This window comes from Pteropus medius, unplaced genomic scaffold (genome assembly GCF_902729225.1).
Source record: "Pteropus medius unplaced genomic scaffold, Ma_sr-lr_union100, whole genome shotgun sequence".
Taxonomy (NCBI): domain Eukaryota; kingdom Metazoa; phylum Chordata; class Mammalia; order Chiroptera; family Pteropodidae; genus Pteropus; species Pteropus medius.
In genome coordinates this window covers 351397-372175 of record NW_024353909.1, presented here as the reverse complement: position 1 = coordinate 372175, position 20779 = coordinate 351397, and the positions used below count along the sequence as shown (strand labels likewise).

At 48.0% G+C, this 20779-nt stretch overlaps 1 protein-coding gene and 1 pseudogene across 5 annotated transcripts in view; both read right to left on the bottom strand.

Annotated features, from left to right (window-relative positions):
* The window catches only part of DUS2 (dihydrouridine synthase 2), a 37556-nt gene continuing 16777 nt past the window's right edge, over positions 1–20779 (bottom strand). For 3 of the 5 annotated variants that reach the window (XM_039851885.1, XM_039851889.1, XM_039851884.1), the window contains 13 exons: positions 19897–19988; positions 19083–19126; positions 17864–17924; positions 14615–14662; positions 10373–10438; positions 10122–10192; positions 8052–8138; positions 6563–6731; positions 4575–4696; positions 3184–3333; positions 1962–2049; positions 749–822; positions 1–544 (listed from right to left, as the gene is read on the bottom strand). In XM_039851885.1, coding sequence (XP_039707819.1) covers positions 307–544; positions 749–822; positions 1962–2049; positions 3184–3333; positions 4575–4696; positions 6563–6731; positions 8052–8138; positions 10122–10192; positions 10373–10438; positions 14615–14662; positions 17864–17924; positions 19083–19126; positions 19897–19988 — 1310 coding nt within the window. In that variant the 3' untranslated portion in view covers positions 1–306. The remainder of the gene's footprint in view (positions 545–748; positions 823–1961; positions 2050–3183; positions 3334–4574; positions 4697–6562; positions 6732–8051; positions 8139–10121; positions 10193–10372; positions 10439–14614; positions 14663–17863; positions 17925–19082; positions 19127–19896; positions 19989–20779) is intronic. The other 2 variants (XM_039851887.1, XM_039851888.1) reach the window with 1 other exon arrangement.
* Positions 20349–20467, bottom strand: LOC120594014 (uncharacterized; annotated as a pseudogene).

The window sequence follows — 20779 nt, the reverse complement described above, 5'->3', positions numbered from 1 at the left end:
TGAGGATGGAGGGTGTCTTTATTGCACTGTACCAATATCAGGTTGGGGAGGTTCCACCTGAAAAGCCCGTTTTCAAAGAAAATACTGAGGTCACTGGGAACCTGGCCCTGCAATCAGACCTACCAAAGGAGATGGGCACTTTGGGCACCCCTTGTCCCATGTTCCAGGCTGATGGCCCAGCCAGAACCTCTTAACTCCTGTCAGGCAGAGGCAGCAAATTCTCCAATAGCTCTCTGGTTCATGCTCTGTACCTAAGTCATCTTAGGGCCAGGCTCATGGAGAGGATCACCGGGGTAGGGACAGTGGTCACCAGCCTTCCAGAGAGCTCTCTTTACCACTTCCCAAGGCTACAAAGGGCTTCTTGCACAGTTCCCCAGGCATTGCTGGCTCCTGAGCTCTGGGCCCCCCAGGGTCTTGGTCAGGGGCCTCCCACTTGCGTTTGTGCAAGGAGGTGCTCACCTCACCCAGCCGACCCTCAGGGAGGCCCTGGCTCCTCAGACAGACGATGGCTGCAGCCTGTTCCGCCAGTTTCTTGGACTTGTCCCTGGGAAGATGAGGGATAGGGGATTGAGGCAGATGGGCAGACAGATTGCAGGACTAGAGGCTGTGAAGTCTGACTTTACAATACCCTTGGCACAGATTCTGCCAAAACTGAAGAAGGGGTCATCACCCAGGAATGCTACTAGCAAGGTACACCATCCCCCCAACCTTCCTAAGCCAATGCTAGCCCACTGATGAGGAAACTCACCACAGGGTAGACTGGTACTTTTGCTCAGCAACAGTGACAACAGAACAGAAGAGGCGATCCAGGGGGCGTTGAACCTGGTACAGAGAGAGCAAAGGAAACAGGGATGGCAACATGAGGGGAAGAAGAATGAGCCCCGGAAGCCCACCTGCCAGGGTCACACTGAAGGCAAAGAAAAGGAAGTCCTTCCACCTAAGTCAAATGAAAGCTACCTGTACCACATGCTCCTCCCCAGCAGAAATGTCTAGTACGTTTTCCAGGGAAGAAAGGTGGATACACAAACAGACAATGACACTGCAGCATATCAGAGGAATTCTGCCATGCACCTACACAAAGGACCATCAGAGCCCTTAGCTGTGTGTGACTATGGAGTGTCCTCCTACTGACGTCTGGATGGGCCACGTCCTCCAAATGAGGAGTCCACCAGATGGCAAAGGGGTAAGAGGGGACAAGGATTGGGGCAAAGAAGACAGCATCTGGCAGAGAGACCAGGTGATAAGGCAGAGCAGAGAGCTGAGTGCATGACACTTGAAGCAGAAGAGCAGGCGGGGTTGTGGGGGGCAGTCTCATGCTCTGTGCTGAGGTACTAGGGCTTGGTCCCAAAGGCACTGAGGAGCTGATGAGGACCTGAGCAAGGGAGGTAGAGGTCAGATTCGCTTTGGAAATGTCACTCTGGCAGAGGAGGACACAAGGCCCAAAAGGTACAAGCTTGGAGGTCAGAAGTCCAGTTCAAAAGAGACAGAGCAACTTAAACAAGGCATGGCCATGGGGACCAAAGGAAGTTGAGCAATCCTATCTCAAAGTCCACTGAGGGGCCCTGTGTCTGGAGCCCAATTCTGTGCCCCATTGGCTGAGGCCTGGTCCAAAAACATGTCTAACTTTTAGGTTTGAGCACCCTTTCCTAAGCCAGTTGGCTCTTCCCAGAGACATCTCCCCTGCCTAAGCAACACCACTGGCAGCCCTTTACTTAAGTCACTAGTTCCGTTTTATGAAAGTAGCCACAATTAGACAATAGGCCCACTGTCAAAGGAAAGGCATTATCAGCAACTACCCCAGCCACCAGTAACTCATGCATGCCCAAAGAGGGCAAAGCCTGGCTCCAGCCAAGAGGTCTGGAGTCCAGGGTATGAGCTGTGGGTGTGCTAGGGGTGATGGCACCAGCTGTGGGAAGTCTGTGGGGCTGGATGCAGGGCAAGCCACACAGCCAGGAACTCACGGTTTCATATACAGGTTGTGCCAACTTCTCCCTCCGGCACCATTCCAGCAGGCACATCTTGGGGGTGATCTGGGGTGAGTATGCTCTCCTGGAAAAAGGAGAAGGAGTCAGGCCCAACGGCCATCACCACTCCGTTACTCAGCAGGGGCCCCACTCAGTTCCTGATAGGAGCTGCAGGAACTGAGACATCACGCTGCTGCCCTAAGTTCATGTACTCTTCTCCTGACCTCCCATTTCTGTCCTACTAGCAACTTGGGGCCTGCGTTCTACCTAAAGGGAAGATGGGCTTCACCATGCTTAGGGAACTGGGGTGGGAAGTTAACTCTAGCAGTATGAGCTCCAGCCTAGAAAACAGTCTTTGACAGCCAAGAAGGTAAGTCCAGTTTGACTCTCAAGACAAGATCAGGAGGAAGTGGACAGGGTTGAGAAACACAGGTAGCCATACCATTGTCTCAGGGGTCTAGCTTAGCACCCACCTAATTATGTCTGCCGAGTGTCAGAATGATCCACTGCTGCTTTAGACACAGTGGAATCTGGTTTCAGAGTCAGTCTGCATCATGTTGCAACTTCCCACCAGGAGCTCCCCCTGAATATGACTGCCCAACAGCTGTTCCCACACCCTTCCTCCCCAGCCCTTGCCAGACAAGACTGGCTTCTGGGCTGGGCCTGTGGACCTGAGAAAGGCTCAGATCCCAGATTACAGAGGACAAGGATGAGGGCCCCAATTAAAGCTGAGTCACAGTCTGAGGTAGTAATTGGCCTGAGGCTACTTCTACCTAGAGAAGATACCACAGGGCTGGTGAGGAGCAGCCAGTGTGGGCAGGGGTCACACAGCCAGATAAGGATTAGGGTCTCACTGCTGCTAGAGAGTCTCTTGTAGGCAGCTCCTTCTTCAGGGCCAGGGAAAAAGCATAGACTTTCAGGGACAGAAGGAGACAAGTCCTCCCACCCCGAGCTGTGGGAGGGGGTAGTGAGTGAGGGCAAGGGTAGAGTTCAGTCACCCTGGGGAAAACATGTCCAACCCTGACAGCACTGCCTAGGCTTTCAGGGACTATCTTCTCCAAAGTGTTTTTTTTGAGTTGTTGAAAACTGAGAACAAGGGTACAAACCAAAGTGACCTGTGGTCTGCTTGTCATTAACCATGTACAACAGCCAGCTCGTTGGCCCAGGCAGCCCAAAGGCACTGGCCCTAGCCCAAACTGAAGCCACGCTGGAGACCTACCGGTCAAATTTGACAGCCATCTTAATGACATCAGAGGTGTCCTGAGCCGGATCCCCTGCCTCTTCTGGGGTCCTGGCCAAGAGCTCAGCCCGCCGAGCGTCCAGTTCTCGTGTGGTCTCCTCATAGAAGGCACCAAGGCCAAAGGCCTCACTACAGAGAGACAAGTAGAACAGTGCAAGCCCTTTAAGGGGAGCCAGCATCTAGGGAACTACTGCGGGAGCCCAGGGCCCCACCCCTGAGGAATGCCCCCCAGCACACACCAAACCACCACTAGGACCTGGCCATCAGAAGGTACCTTCTACCCACCCCTGGGATCGGCCTGGAGTGGCAGGTGGACAGTGAATGTGGGCCCCTGAGGGTGGACACTGGAGGGCAGGCAGGGCTGGGTGGAAAACATTCTAAAGGTCACCTCTACCACCCGAGCCCAGCTTCTCTTTCAAGGAAGAGCACACAGGCAGGTGTCCCCAGCCAGCAGTGAGTGAGCTAACCTACACTGATCAAGCACCGGAGGTATGCATAGCCGCGTCCTCATGTGGGCCCACGGGCGGAAGAGACAGAGGCCTGACCACTGAGTGGTTCTCCACTTCCTGCCCCGGCCACAAGCAGTTAGGCCTCACCTAAATTGAGGTACCACCCAGAGCTACAGTTATAATCTTGAAAATTATACTCCTGAGCTCACAAGGAGGGTTCTGGCAAGGCTTTTCTAGGAAGCATCTTGAGGGCTGGAAGACATTGGCGAAGATGGATATCTGGAGGTGAGAGTGGTTCATTAAGGTTTCTTCAGAGGAGGGAGGATATAGACAACCAACATGTGGGGGAGAGAGCATTCAGGCAGAAGACCCAGTACAAGCACAGATCCATGGAGGTGGGGAAAAGTATAAATAAAGAGCTGTGGGAGCAAGCAGGAGGTCAGGTTGTGAGGGGCTCCCAATGTCAACCACCTGAGTTGGAGCTATACTAGGTCTAGAGGAGCAAGGGGTGGCCTGTCAGACTGCAGAGTGATGGGCTGTGAGTGCAGGCTCGGGCCAAGGGCTCCATTCTGTAACCCCAAATCTCTTGACAATTGAGTCTTGGTGGCATGGCATGTGATAGATCTGTTACTGGAAAAGCCCATTCCTCCACAGGAATTCCCAAGCCCAGCCCTCACATTCCTCCGTCCAACTAGTGCCCTAGTTCCCAAAATGCTTGCTGCTGAGGATCACTTCAGGGATGGAAAGTTCCAAAGCTTTGAAAGCTATTCTGCGAGGTAAAGCTGTAGTACTGTAGCACCGCCCCACTCTTGCACATCAATCTCCAGAAGCTGTGTCACTGGTCTCCTGGTAGAGTCAGCCTAGGGCTCAGGGTTAAGCCTGGGCAACGTGTCTGCAAGGAGAGCCCGTTGTCCCTCTCACCAAATTTCCTGGGAAGACTGGGCAGCATGAAGCAACTTTCCTTGGGGTGACTCCAGCTGTTCTCGTAGCATCTGGCACAAGCAGTACTTGGTGTTGGTGTAGTGGTTGTCATACTGCACGGCCTGAGAGAATAACTGACATGAGCCCACCTGCTGCCCACCTGGGAGCCCCTCCTGCTTCAACCACCATAGGCAACCATGGAGGACCTGCCAGAAAGCATCCTCCAAGGCAGGGAGCGGGAAGAAGCCAAATTTTGTTGTGGCAGAACCAGCCCCAGGACAGGGGTGAAATTCTTCTATTCCTTACAACCACAGTGGGTACCTTCCCTTGCCACATCTTAAATGGCCTGTCTCCAAATTCCCCTACAGCCCCATCTACCGACTATGTTCACACGTGTTGTCACTTCACTGAGCTATACAAGCATGAGGTTCAACTGTCACCACTACTTCACAGACTGAGAAGTGCAGGCTCAGGGAGATAAGACAACTGACTGCCCGGGGTACCAGTAAGAGCCTGCCTGGCGTGGGGTGGGCAGGAGAGTGTTGGCGAAGGGTGCCCCAGCCCTCCAGAACTCCCTCTAACCCCTTGGCCCCTACACTCTTCTAATATCACCACTAGGCCTATGTTTTCAGTGATTGGGAATGTGCCATGGCACACTCAGGACAAAGCAGGGATATGTGGGTAAGCCCCGGCTGACAGCAAAGCTTTGATTCAGTTTATTTGGAACAGACAGCACTTGGCTGGACCAGAAACAGCCCCACCTATGCTTGAAAGCTACTCCCTTTCTCCAGGACGACACACACTCTTGAGAAGCTGCCAAAGGTCAGGCTGAGCAAGAATGATAGCATCACCTTTCACCCAGTGAGCAAGCTCAGCACAATTGAACGTGTCCTCTCTGCCACAGACTTGCCAGCCAGCCAGAAGAGCTAGACAGCTGACCTGGGCTGAAGCAAGGCCCCTTGCCCTTGGCTAACTCCAGCCACTGGAGAACCTAGTGGTCACCAACCTGCCCAACAGGACACCCAAAACCAAGGGATTAGGGCTGTAGCATCAAACAAGGGATACGCTAGGACAGAGGCCGCCCCACTCTGGACACAGGCCTCAGGGCCTCCTACTGTCCCCAGCCTGCACAGCCCTGGGGACACACATGTGCCACAGCAGTCATAACTGCCCAGGCATGGCCATGGCTTGAAGAGCCATCTGGACTCTCTCAACCCTCCCAGGAGGGTGTGAGCCCCAAAACTGAAGAGGAAGGTGGAAGTCTGCTCTGGGTGAGGGCCCAAGCCCAACTCACTGAAGAATCCGAGGACCACTCGCTGTCTCTACCTACAGACATGCACAGCTGATCAGAGTCCCACCAAGTTCCAGGGTCGTGCTGAAGGGCCAGGGCAAGTGAACTTGTCAAAAAAAATTCCTTTACAGGGAAATGCCCATGGCACTACCATCAAGCTCCCAGTAAGAAGAAAAAGCTTTCCCTAAGGAGAGGGTTAAAGTTTAGCTGTACCTTAAGTCAGGGGTTAAAGCATGCTGGGAATTAGCAAGATATGATTTGGACTGATGACCAGGTAAGAAGTCTCTATGGAGATAGTCTGTCAACAACAGCAGCTACAATGGCTCCTCCTGGCTCTGGCTGCTCTGGCACCAACCCATTGCCTGGGTGTCTTCAGTGACACAGACCCCATTGTCATTGTGCATGTACATGTATGCGTGGGGGGTGAGGAAGAGATCATGTGTTTGGGGCCACAACAGTATCCTGGATCCAGAGGTCCTTGCTATGACCCCACACCTTGGAAGCTTTAGAAGGAGCACCCTCTCTTCACATCACAGCCAGGGAGGTTCAATGCTACATGCCCAGAACTGAAAAGAAAAGGAGAAGAATGACAAGGGCTGCTTGCTGACAGCTGGTAGCTGGGGCCTCACCCAAAGCTTTCTGCAGGAATGTGGCAGACAGGGAGAAATGTTTGTTTCAAAAAAGTGCAGAGACGTACGTATCGGATGTACTTCTGCATGACCTCCTCCAGGGGCCGCAAACCCTCCTTGAGGAAGATGGATGGGTTCCACATTGCTGCTCGGGCCACCATCACTGAAGAGGCTGCTGTGGCTTGTCGAAAGTCCTCGATGTCCAAATACTCTTGGATGTGGTCATGAGATCCTCCACTGAAAGGCAACAGGGGGTTGAGAGGTATTCCCATTCTTGTCCCAGCATTTTCAAAAAAAGGCAACTCCCAGGTCTGCCTCACATTAACCGTGTGGCTTTGGCCAAGTCCTTCAGCTGTGCACACTTTGGGAGACTGAAGATTCTCACACACACCCCACTATGGGGTCAGGAGCACCAAGTGAGATAATATAGGAAAGTAGCCCAAACCATGCCGGGCACTTAATAGATATCCTCAAGATTTTACCTTCCTTCTACTTCATCCTAAACTGTGGGGAAAGCCAGCCTACATCTGAAGACATGGGCCTGTAAGTAGATACTGGGGTTACAGGAAACCCCCAGGCTGGAACACCTATATGCCCACTAAAGGCTGGGTCAAAACCCTAGAGAGGGAACAAGAGCAGTGGTGACCATGAGAGGAAAGAAGGAGACCCATTTTGGTTGTAATTTCCCTTCCTGCCACCCTGCAGCCCCAAGGGCCCCCTTGTAAACTGCTATTTACAGAGACAGAATTGGGAGAGTGTCAGGGACGGAGGAACCCTCAGGTGGCAGCAGCAGCAAAAGGGTCCAGGGTCTTGAGTGGCCCTCCTCTCTCCAAACCTCTAAAATTCCTTGGCCTGGGGAAGGTAGGGCCTGGCCCCCACTCCCATCCTTAGCCTGTCCCTCCCTCCCTCCCTCCCTCCCACCAGTCAGGCGAATCTGCTATCAGGGCTTCAGGGGTTTGGAACCTCCCTACTCCTATCCTGCCATCAGGTTCTGTGCCATCCTAAGGTGCAGGGATCAGCGGGACTCCCCACTGGCCCACATAGGCCAGCTCGCTGGGGGCAAGTGGACACCAAGCCTCTGGGCTGGGAACCTCACACCTGCCAGTCTAGATTCCTGGTCCCACAGCTGCCCAGAATGCTTGTCTGGGCTCTAGACTATGACCACCCTCATGACTCCTGAGCCATAGCTCTGTGTGCTCTGGTTTGGGCCTCTCACCCTACACCCTGCACATCTAACTCTGGTGTAATATCACCTTCTCCTAGGCCTGCTTCAGCAGCTACCTTCTTGCTCTCCCTGTCCCTTGAACACTCCTACCCTCAACCCAACCTGGGCCCCTAGCTACTGCACACCTTTATCAGCTACTCACCAGAGGCCGACAGACATGATAGGCACTTGTCAGCCTTATTCCCAACTTCGTTTTTTCATCCTACCCTTTATTTTCTTTTCCCTTAAGGTCATTTTTTTAATGCTATATCCTTCCATTTTTGTATGCCAGCTCAAATCCCTTCTGAGTAAGGTGGGGCATAAAAAGTAAATGATGAGGAAGGGAGGCTTACTTGGCTATGACAGGAATGGAGAGGGTTTCAGCAATAGCTTTGATGGCTTCACAGCTGACAGGGTGTTGAGGTCGCTCCTCCCGCTTCCTTGGAGATAAACAAAAAAGATGAGGCTGAGGGCTGAGTGCCAAAGGCCGTGTCGCAGTTACACAGTTACCTTAGGCAACTTAACCTTACTGTCCTCCCTAGTGAACCTCAGGAAGGTCATGTGGCCATCAAGGACAGGAGTATGGCAAGTCCAGCTCTTGGAGGCCTGCAGGTGAGGTATGGCTTCACGGGGCTGATGTGGGTAGCCTGACTCCCAAGGTCACGCTGCCTTTCCCTGGCTTCCCCTCACCTCTGCTAGAGATGAGGGATAGTGCCATAAGAATGCTGCCCCTACTGTCCCGGTCCTGCCCTCCCCAAGGGACTGGGAACAGCTGCCACTGCTCAGACTGGCCACTCCCATACAGCTGCCTATGCTGAGGCGAGGTTGAGCAGCTGATCCTAGGGAGAGGCACCTGGCACAGGGTAGACGCAGTAGTCAGGGCAGGCCACAGACCGTGGCTGTCACAATGAGCCACAGAGGAGGCAGGACCATACCCTGGGTCAACTGAAAGAAGTTCTTGTGAATGACAGTGAGTCTTAGGGATGCTGAGGTGAGCCTTGACCTGTGCTGTTTTCAGGAACAAGCAAGAGAGGTGGTTGACCAGATAGCCCTTGCCCAGGTCTTGTCTGGGTATGTCCTCTCTGCTATATCCCTCAACAAAAAAGGGTCAGGAGCCACAGGGCCTCAGAAGACTCTGTCAACTCAGCCTCCACCTCTACTTCCCTAGATCCCCAGCAGCCAGTTCTACCCCATCCTCAACAGTTTTGATGGCGGGACAGTCCCTCTTTAAACTTATTGAATTCTGTCTTCCTAGTGTTTCCAACTACTGGTGAAAATGAATAGTTGTATTTATTCAGAGAATACGATATGCCAGGTGCTATGCCAAGGCTATAAATTCGCAATCTCATAAAAGCCCCACAACAACCTTATAAAGCAGAAATTATCTTAACTTCCATGTGAGGAATGTGGTGCTCAGAGAGGTTAAATGATTTGTCTAAGAAGGGAGCGTTTGAAATCTTGCTCCTGGCATATGTTGTCAGTTTGGCTCAAATAAACTCATAAAAATTAAAAAAAAAAAAAAAGATTTGTCCAAGGATACACAGCCAACAGGCATCAGAGATGGGATTTAAAGCCACGCAGTCTGAGCCCAGAGCCTGCTACCTCAAGGTGTGTGATGTATACAGCCTTTCACTCCTCCTCTACCCCCACTGGCTTCCACCCATAAAGCTCTGCTTTTCTGTTTTATATGTTAAAGTTCTGGGTTCCTTTCTCTGAAAATGCTATAAGAGACACAACTAGCAAAAAATGGGCTGTTCTTACAAGACCGTTGAACCCAAAAAAGACATCACATAGAGAAGAGAGGTCACTCTTGCCAAAGTCTACTGGCCTGGGGTTCTGTACGAAAGCATATCCTGGACACAGGAAGCAAATTTGACTGGGAAACCCAGAGTAGCCTTCAGCAACCTCTCAGGTCTCAGTAGAGAGCACAACAGCTACAGATACAAGGACTGTTTAAAGCAGCCATTGTGACAGCTGGAAGAATAATAGGGGCAGACAAAAGAGGCAGTGCCTTTAAAAGAATAGCAGATTGCCTGGGGTCATTTGAGGGAGAAGCTATTGCTCAATGTAGTGGTAATAAAACGAGATTCAGAATCAGAGTTCTAATTCCACTACTTCCTGGCTGCATGATGCAATTTTGAGCAAATCATTCACTCTACCATTTACACATCCTGAGGGTAGGGGCAGTTTTCCTTCCTCTCAGTCTCTCTGTCTCTAAAGCCTACCATCAGTAGATGCTCAATGAATGAAACAAAGAAAAAGGCAATCCCATAAAGAAAAAGCCCTCAGGGTGTCAAAGATCTAGGCAGCAATAGGCTGTATATGTACAAGAGAAATTGATTGTCACCTAGGGCCTGGTGAAGGATCATTAAGATGGCCGAAGACCTCTCTGCAAGTCAGTCACTAGAAAGGTGACCACTCACCTCCCATGAACTGCGATGGCAGCAATGCCAGTCCTTTCTATCCGCTTCACAAGGCTCAGGGTATCTTCCAGCTGAGGAAGAGGACCACATAGGGTGGTTACTGAAGCCACAGAGGGAGCAGCTGCCAGCTCCTAAAGTGGGCTCAGCTCTACCCCTCCTCCAAACCTAATTCGGTTCCTCAAAAATCATTGACACCTCAAATAAACATCCCCAGAGAGAATGGACCTTCAATAGTAATTCACCATCCTTACCGATGACAGGATGCGAATTTTGCAGGTCACAGGTCTGTGTGTCCCTTTAACAAGAGTGCTGAGGATCTGCAGAGAGAACACAAGAGCACCTGCCTCTTCTGGAACAAACAACCACAATGGCTTATACTAATTACTTCTGCTACAGACCTGTGTGTCCCAGTGGCATGAACACGTCTGTATCCATGTATGTGTCCACATGAATGTGTCCGTTGCACGCATATACATGTAAGCTCCATGAGGGAAGGAGTCTATCTTTTTTTCTCTGCTAGAGCCCCAGCGCCAGCAGCCCCTTTGCCTGGCACATAGTGGTATACATATATCTGATAAATGAATGAATGAGTGAATGGCTCTGCATGCATGCCTGGGTAGAATACAATGGTCTTTTGCCACGGCAAACATCAGAATCACCTGGAGAGCTTAAGAAATACAGAATCTTAGATCCCGCCTCATATTTCCTGAATGAGTCTCTAGGGGCAGAGCTCAGGAATATGTGTTTTCAAAAGAATCTGCCCAACACCCGCTCCCCACACACACTCAATATGATTCTGAGACCTAGCCCTGGTTGAGAATACACAGCTCACAGCTTCTTTCCTGCTTAAAGGCAATGTTCCCTGAGTGCTGTTCCAGAATCTTGCAGAACTAAGGAACAGGAAGGCTTTACATGTCCTAGGCCCTATCCTCACAAAGCCCTCTCTTTAGGGGAGTCAGATATACAGGAATCAAACTGGGAAAGGAAAAGACAACATAGTCAACATATTATAAAGTGTTTATTTTGCATAGTAATTGTAAAGGGCTTCAAAGAAAGATCAAGAAGGAAAGTGTCAGGGATCTAAGATTCTGTATTTCTTAAGCTCTCCAGGTGATTCTGATGTTTGCCGTGGCAAAGGATCACTGGGTTCTACCCAGGCATGCATACAGATCCATTCACTCATTCATTCATTTACCAAGACCCCCTAAGGGTCAGAGATCAAGAGAGGTATAGATGACACTGCATGTCTGTGGTATTGCTATCTTCTTCCCTCATCAAAAATATCGGGCCAGGCAAATTGGAGGGAAGGTGATCCTAAGGTCCCTCTTCCAAGAACTGGGTTGCTGTCAAGCAGAGCAGAGAGGACATGCAGGCAGCTGCTGCCAGTCTTGGTTCTAGACAGGCAGGGGCAGCAGAGAGCCAGGCTGCAAGGACCAGTGGAGGAGGCCTTTCTCTCAGGGACAGGCTGAGGCAGGCCCCTCAGAAGACAGCAGGCCAAGAGCCTGGACTGACAGACACGTGGAAAGATAATGGGTGAGACAAGGCCTGCTGGCCCCAGCGCAGCTGCCAGTGACTGGCAGGAAGGAACAGGCCCCATGTGCTGCTCCAGGAGGCGGACTGGGCCTGAGGTCCTAGGGTTGCTCTGGCAGGCCTTAAAGGAACACCTATGTTTTAAGTGGGGACTGCCAGACCCATTGAGATACCTAACAAAAATTCTCACTCTAGTCCTTTCTCTCAGTCTGACAGCATGGTCTCTGGAAAGTTCTTTTGCAAGTGTTGACTTAGAATCCTCTGATATTTGGTGATCTAAGCAACATCAGCTAGTTTGATCCAATTCTCTGTTTTGCAGAACTTCCTTTTGATATATTTTATCCAAGTAGCTCTAAGCACTTTCTTCGGTATCTATTTCATGTGTGTGTTCAGGACCAGGAAGGAAATTAGTAACTAAAAGTCCTAGCTACTTGCAAGGGTCACACTGAGGAGAAGGGGCAACTAGAGTCTGTCTTCTGGCCAGGCTCTAGCATAAAACTCTCCTGGGCCCAGCTCTCCCAGACTCAACTCTCCCAGATGCAAGTCATACCACATGACTCTGTGGTGTGAACATCTGTGAGAAAAAGGAGTTGAGACAGGCCCGTATCTGAGCAGCTAATAGCACACTACCTACAGGCAGGCTCATCTCACCAGGTCCACTGGCCGACTCAGGAAAAACAGAACCTGGTTAGCTTCCCTGGTTTTGGAGGGAGCTGGGTAGAAGGTGGAAAAGCATAAAATTAGGAATCAGTGACAACTGAGTGCAAGTCCTGGCCCTGCCAGTTGTTAGCCATGGCCCAAGTGCTGTGTGTACAAGTGGGACACCCCAGGCAGCCAGGGGGCCCAAGGAATCCTGGGCAGGGTTGAAAGAAAGAAAATCACTGAGTTAGGAGTTTAAAACTGAGATTCTTAATCCAGGGAGGCTACACTAGAGTTACCAGAGAAGCTTTTTCAAAAGACTAAAAGGTCTTTCTTCAAAAGACTCCTTCCCTGCCCCTATCCACCCAAGGGTAGACAGAATTCTCAACAGATAGCATCTCTTGTGTGTGTGAGGTAAAATATATATCACATAAATTGGCCATTTCAACCATTTTTAAGTCTATAATTCAGTGGCATTAATTGACAATGTTGTGCAACCATCACCACTATTTCCAAAATTTTTCATCGCCCCAAAACAAGCATCCTTATTTGAAAAAAATTCTGCAGGTGGTCCTGAGATGCTCCCACAGATGGAACCACAGGCTTAAAACACCAAGCCTAGAAGGAACCACAAAACTCTCAACCAAGTCACCCAGTTTGCCAGCACAGTTTGAGTCTGAATCTACTCCAGCCCACTATTCCCAGGTCCCATTTGGTTTTACTGCAGAAGCCTGAAACCTCCCCTCCATGGGGTAAACCCTATCCACTAGTCTGCCCTGGCCCATCTGGCCACCCCACAAAACAGAAGAGCAGAATAAACTGAGCTTCTGAAGTGGGATGTAACTCTGCAGCCTCACATGTGAAATGTACCCAAAGAGGGGCAGTGAAGAGGACAGAGCCGACGGCGTGAGTGGGAGAAGCCAGGAGGCTGAAGGATAACAAAATGCCCGTGTGCACATGTTGTGAAGCAAACATCTCCTACAGGGGGCCCTCCCCTAAATACAGGGATAAGGTTGACATCCACAGCTGTCCACATCTACTCCATCCTGCACAGGTGTCTGACTGGAGGTCCCTAAGTCCAGATGTCTAGTGACCTGTGGCTAGACACTTATAAACTACACCTGGCACCTTTACCCTGAGATGCCATCGAAAGGGGACACTGATGCTGGGGTAGAAGTCACAAGAACATGGCTCTAGACTCAGCTCTGCCTGCTACTTATTCAGTACATGATCTTGAACAAATTATTTTTCTCTCTCTGTGCTTTAGTTTTATTATTCTTGATCAAATGGAAATAATATATGCCTGCCCTGTCTACTTCAAGGAGTTTGGGAAACAAATGGAATAAATGCTGGAATATACTTTAGAAAGGCAATTACTCTACAAATAGTAAGAATACAGTACAGATACATTATATGTACCTATCTACACATGAGAAAAACAAGAAGGTGCCTATCCCATAAACATGCTGGCCTTCCTATATCCCAGAGACAGGGAGGCTGGAGGAATAAATACGGTTGAGCTGCTGACACAGCAGCCAGCACAAATAGTGGCAGCTCTTATTGATAGTGCCTTATCCCAAGTTGCTCTAGCCTATGGGAGGCACTAGGAGGGAAGTGGAGATGGAGAATTGAAAGGAAGTCAAAGGAGCTAAGAGGAGCAACAAAGAGAGAGCTGACTGACTGAGAAAGGAAAGTAAAAGGTGTATATGGTGTGGCAGAAAATGTCACCCCATGGGGAGTGATATGCCCTGGTACTTCACAATACTGGGTGGCAAACACTAACCTGTCCTCAGAGCCTCATATACCTAGCCACCAGAATTACTGAGAAAGAGGAGACTAATTTCAGCTTGTCTCATATGACCCAGGTCTAGCCTGCTCTCAAAGGCTGGTGATGAATTTTATCAATATGCAGGGGACCACTGCCATGCTCGTTAAGGCCCCTGGGAGAGGCCAATCTTCCCCCAGCCACCCTTACAGCCTCTGAGCCTATCTACAACCCACAGGCAGCCTGTCCTATGCGCTCGTGATCATCTCAGAAGGGAGAGAGGCAATACAGAAGAGGCTCTAAATGACTCCTCAACACCCCCCACCCCACCCCCAGCTCTCAGTTGACATGTCCCTAGCCCTGGGCTTTTAAGGAACTCCAGAGCTGCTGTTCAGGGGTTCCCAAACCTGAATGGACATCAAAATCTGGGAAGCCTTTATAAAATTCTCCAGGCCCCAGGTGGAGTGACCGATGCACTAAATCCGGAGGAGGGGAATAGATGGTCCAGGTACTCCAGTTCCTGTTTAAGGACCTCTGCTTTCCCTCATGCAGGACTTACCTTCTCAATCTTGTCAGGATCTGATAGCAGAGCAGCTCCCATTCCTCCCTAAGGAAAAGCATACAGAGGGACTTCTTACAGTTGGAGGAGAGTGGCCTCTCCCAAAGTATAGCAATATGGTGTGGCGATCCGGCAGCCCCCCAGCACTTGCAGTATCTGTGCTCACTCTGACACCAGGGATCAGAGTTTCATGAATTATAACAGTCATCACTCTGATCCCCATAACAAAAGCTATGGATCTATCCAGAAGTGGGTTCTACAAAAATCATTTTTCAGGACCGCCCATTCCCCACCCAGGGTCTCAATGTCTTAATAAATTAAACTCCTCCATCTGCCAAGTCCTTAAAAAAAAATAATGAATCATTCTTCCTTTAAAATGAGAGCAAATGCACCTTCTTCCTGTCCTACTATCACTTGCTTTGGTACCGCCACTACCAGCAAAGCCACTCAGAGATATGCAACCTACAAACCTTGTCCAGGCCTTTCTCTCCTGCCAGTAACATGGGCCCAGTCCTGAGCACCCCGACCAATGTCAAACTCTAACAAAAGCTCCAGTCAATGGAAATCAACAGTCTGTGAAGCCACATGAATCTTGACATTAACAACGGTTGTCTCTTGATGGTGGGATTACTGGTGATTTTTCTGCGCTTTTTTGTACTTTTCTTCTATTATTATCCAAGTTCTGGACAATGGTATAAATTACTTTAATGATGGGGCAGTGTCAAAAATCTGAATCCATTATGAGTAAGATGAAGGGGAGAAAAACAAATCAATAAATATTTGCTATCAGTATAGAAACTGCATGTTAATGAATGCTCACAGTCTGTGCTCAGGTTTAAATTCAGTGATCACAATTTAATTTCATGTTTAAAAGGATGACAGATCAGAATCAGAGACCACTGACCCACCACAGACTCAGCCAGCCTGAGCCTGCATGTCAGAGGAAAATGGGAAAGGCAGAAGAGTACTAGCCCTGGCCTACACTTGGCCACAGATATAAACCTCGGAGGCTTTAGGGACGTCCTGGCCACACATGCTGACTCCATCTGTTCTTCGATTCACACACAATCTGGCCCTCCCTTGTGGAATCACAAACTCTAAAAAGCAATCTCACTGCCCCTTCCACAACAATGGCTTTCTCAATTGCTATTTCCTTCCTTCCTTTCTATTCAACTTATTTGCTTTTTTGAATAGGTAACACATGAACAATTTTAAAGGTTCAATAGGGTAAAAAGTAAGAACTCTCGCTCTCTGAGAAATGGAAAACTTTTCAATTAAGACTTTTTATATGGTTTCAATTTTTGAACCATGAGAAGACAGAGGATATTCAGGTGGTATGTATTGGTATGGCATACTGCTACTATCTGCTCTGACTGGTTGGTGCCAGTGCTATGCCAGTTGTTAATTATTTTAAGTAGCACCCCTGCAATGGGAATTGAGTCCCTATGCAAAACCAAATAAAAACTTAGTTTCCTTCCTCAGGGGAAACCAGTATTGCTAGTTTCTTGTGTGTCTTTCCAAATATATTCTGTGAAGAGAAAAATAAATATATACAAATACTCATTCTCCAACCTCCGTATATAAATGGTAGTACACCATATACAATTTTGCTCCCTGCTCTTTTCGCTCCACAGTCTCGAGGAGATTATTCCAATAATTTCATCTCTGCTCTTTACATAATTCAGGAACACAAAGAAGTAATTTGAAGACAGCAAAACAGAGTGCAAAGTTTTTGATTCTTCATAGACAATGTCAAACCTCCCTCCATAATTCCTTGAAGAAGCTGCCTACACGGTCCTCTGGACTTCGAGCATCCCAAGGGCCTTTCCCTGAGGCAGTCTTCAGCCTCCTGGCCTAAAGGTCCCCAGGCCATGTGACTCCTGAGAGCACAGAGGTTGACTCTGAGAATGGGCTCAGAGGATATCTGCTATGTCTATACAGCAGACCCTGACCACACACCCTACAATAAGGCTCCCAGTGGCAGCCCTACAAGAGCACCTCCAGGGCCTCGTACATCCAACCCCAAGCCGTCCTTGTTATTTGCTCCCAGCATGTTTTTCCTCTAGCAGTCCCGATGACACTGAAGACCAAGTGTCCTCCTGGCTGCCAGTCTTTCCCCTTCTACCCCCACCACTCACCCTACTTCCCCACACCAAGTCCAACAATCATTTGTCAGCCAAGTCTTGTCAAATTCTGCTCTGTTTAGGCTTCTCTCTCCATCCCTGGTCTCTCTCCTGTGGACCCAGGATCCTCATCTCCTATATCTATGTCCTCACCTCTAGCCTCTTTCCAGTTGAATCCCCAAGACATATGGCTCCCAGATTAGTATTTCTAAGTATTTCTACTCATGGAATAGATTTGGAAAGTCACAAAAGAAACTAATAACACTGGTTTCCGCTGGAGAAGGAAACTTAAGTTTCTGATCACATGCCTTTTCTGTTCAAAAAAGGCCAGAGATATCTAAAGTCCAAGTCCAGCTACTCTGGTTCAAACCAAGATTTTCAATCCTGTGCTCCCCTGCTTCCTCTTCTCTCCAACTCTCTGGTTAAATCAAGGTTCTCTGTCTCTACTTCATGTTGGCCTCCAGGCCCCTGCTGGAACCACTCCTCCGGCCTGCAGTGTCCCAAACCTCCTCCTCAAGGGATGCATTCCCCTATAAGATCCCGAATTTAAGGGCTGTCTTTCTGCTCCTTTCTGAGCTATCTTAGCACTCTGGCCTAATCTTCTGATATGACGATGGGGACAAATGTATTGCATTCTCTTTTTTTTAAAAAAAATGTGTGTCTTGGTTTTATTCATGAAAAGAAAGTCCTATTCACATTTTCTCTTTTAACATTTACATCATTTGTTTCATTACTTGGGCATAAGTGCTGTGTGTGTGTGTGTGTGTGTGTGTGTGTGTGTGTGTGTGTGTGTGTGTGTGTGTGTGGTTAATTTTTCTCCTGAACCATTTGAGGGTAAAGTTATATATATCATAGCCTTTGACCCCTAAATAATTCAGTGTGTATTTTCTAAGCTGACAGAAGAGTTGTCAACTTTATAAATTTACATTGATACAGTATTTTTAGTTAATCTACAATGGTCCATATTCCAGTTTTGCCAATTGATCTAATAATATCCTCTTGGACATTTTCCTCACCTATTATGGAATCCAGTACAGAGTTGGGTACTATACTTAGCTGTCATGCCTTGTTGGTCCTCTTTAATCTGCACTCTATATTTGTGAAGAATACAAAGAATTCAGTTTACCTTGGTGGAATACTCTTTTGGACAGCCCATGTTAACATCAATACCAGCCACGTCATTTTCTCTGGAAAAACAAAGTAGAAAAGGTAGTCAATATTCAAAAGGTAGAGTCAAAGGCATGGGTCTGTGTTCATGAACCCCTTACGATGTCCCTGGCCCCAAAAGATACCAACCCTCAGTGTCAGAGCTGAAAAAAACCTGTCTCTAAAATGTGCGGCTGCCTCCCCAGCGGAGTTCAAAAAGAAGAGCATAATATGCTCACACTTTGTAGAAAGGGTTAGTTATAGAGGACTTTGCGACTTCGGAGTTGTATCAGATAACTCAAATACTGAGTGACAGCCACACTAAACTTTATTCCAGAGTTCCAGTTCTAACTGGGGAAGTGAAAGCCATTTATCAATGCACAAGAGTGAAATGAGCATAAGAGCCCTTGCCCAGAGCACTGAATCTAGTGGAAGTTACAGGACTTGCCTTTGTTGGCTGGGCTGCAGAGTTGGCTTACTCCAAACAGTTCTCAGATGTAGAAACAACCCTTACCTCATCTTCTGGTATGTACAGTTAACAGGCTGCAATCAGGACCAATTATTGTATGAGTTCCTTCTCACCCTTACTGTAACTTATAACAATAGCTGAATCTTACTAAGCACTCACTATGTACCATACATTGCAAAAACATTTACATGCATTATTTCATTTACCTTTCCCTATAATGCCAGAGGTAGGTAGTATTATTGGTCTCATTTTGTAGATGAGGAAACTAAGTTCTCAGAGAGGATAAGTAACTCACCTAAGGTCATACAGTTAGCAAGTAACAAAGCAAGAATTCCAACCCAGGTCCATCTAACTCCAAAGCCCATCTCCTTAACCACAGTACTCCCCTGCTTTCGTTAATTTAGAAAGCAGTAAGTCCAACCTAAACTTCATGAGATTTAAATCCTCAGGGTTTACATTCATAAGAGGCCCTGAAAAGGAAGTCTCATGAATAAACACTAAAAAACAGGCACCCACAAAGAGGTTATCTGGGATCTGGGCACCATGGGTACACACGAGTCCCAGGGCAGTCCTCGGACACCACAGAGAAAGAAACCAGATACTCTTGACCTGAAAACAGAATGTAGTGGACTAGGAGGCAGAGGGTAGTCACATCCAAGGTCACCAGGAACAGTAAGGCCTCATAGCCCACAGGAGAGGCAAAAACAGTTCCAAAGAGGGAAGAACTTACACAAGTCTGGCCACAGCAAGCGCTCGCTCTGCATCTGAAGTCCCCTGGGAACACAAGAGGCTGCATCAACCACCGCCCTGACACAGGTACACACATACAAACACGCCATGCATGCCAGGCACACACACATCCACAAGTAGAGTCTAGCTGGTGTCTCTTAAACAGCCAGCTATACAAGCTCACTGCAAGAGACCAAAAGAGGACCCAGATGGCCTAGAAAATGTCGTAAATGATCACTTTCAAACATTCAAAAAAATCTTTTAAATTTTATAGTGAACATTTATAAACCCACTACTTAGATTCTAGAATTAACATTTTGCTACATTTGCTTTATCATATGTCTACCCATTGTTATCAATTTTTTAAAAACTTAAACATTCAGGAGCTATTTCTGAAAAAGCACCAAGAAATGGCCAAAGTGCAAGAAGAGAGCTACAGAGTCATTACAACTCTAACATAAATCTTACTCTTGAGGAAAGCTAATTTCTTTCCATGGAAAATATATACAAACTATACAAAAACAAAGACCATAATCTGATGCTAGGGATGAAAAGTATATGTCATGCCAAACAGATAATTCTTATAATTAAAGAAATTAAATTTGAGACTAGAGATATATAACAGACAGCTATAACTTGATTTCTATAAACTATCATCAACACTGTAATCACTCAGGAGCAGATCTTTCAAAAATATTAAAGCAGAGGCTTCAGGAAGCTACCCGTGTGCACTGAAGCCCAGGCATTTAACACTGGCCCTGCACAGGGCATGGGATGGCAACTCCGGGTGATAAGTGAGCCCTGGGATCTCGTACCATCTGGAAGATGACCCTGCTCTGTTCTCTTTTGCACGTGCGGAAGACTACCCGGTCATCAGGGGCGACAAAGTCCACTGTACTGAGCACCTCTGCAAGAAAACACAAACACACGGGCCCACCCACTGAAGAAGCAAGTTCAACTTAACCTAAACTCTGCAAGAAAACACAGCAAAAGTATCACATTAAACGGCGGCTGATGATGATCTGTTTCCTGATCTGGGCAATGGTTACTTACAGTTGTTTGTTTTACAGTTATGTGTTAAACTGCATGCTTGCATTTTATGTTCTTTCTCTGTATGTTTGTTACATTTCACAATTCTTCAAACACTGAAAAAAAGTTCATATATACAGAATCTTATCTGTGCTTCTGATTTTGACCAAATTTTCCCAGAAGATGTCACTCTGAAGTTCAGCAAAGTTGCCATTTCTTTTTTCTTTTCTTTTTTTTAAACCTACAGCACCTGGTCTTCCTAGGTGGTCTCCCATCCAAGTACTAACCAGACTCGACCCTGCTTAGTTTCCGAGATTAGATGGGATGGAGTGTGTTCAGGGTGGCATGGCCGTAGACAAAGCTGCCATTTCTTAATGATTTATCATGTGCCAGGTACTGTGAGTGGAGATTTACTACATTAAAGTCGATCTTCATTATTTGCAGTTCTGTATTTGCAAATTTTCCTGCTCCCTAAATTTTATCTGTAACATCAAAATCGATAACTCGTGGCATTTTCGGCATAATTCTGAGACACGCCTAGAACTACAGAAAATTTCAGTTACCTGATGTAAACAGTCCCAGCTGAGGTCAAACAAGGCAAAACTCTGCCTTCTTGTTTCAGCTCTTGGACCATAAGCAAGCGCCCATTTGATGGTATAGTTAATGCCA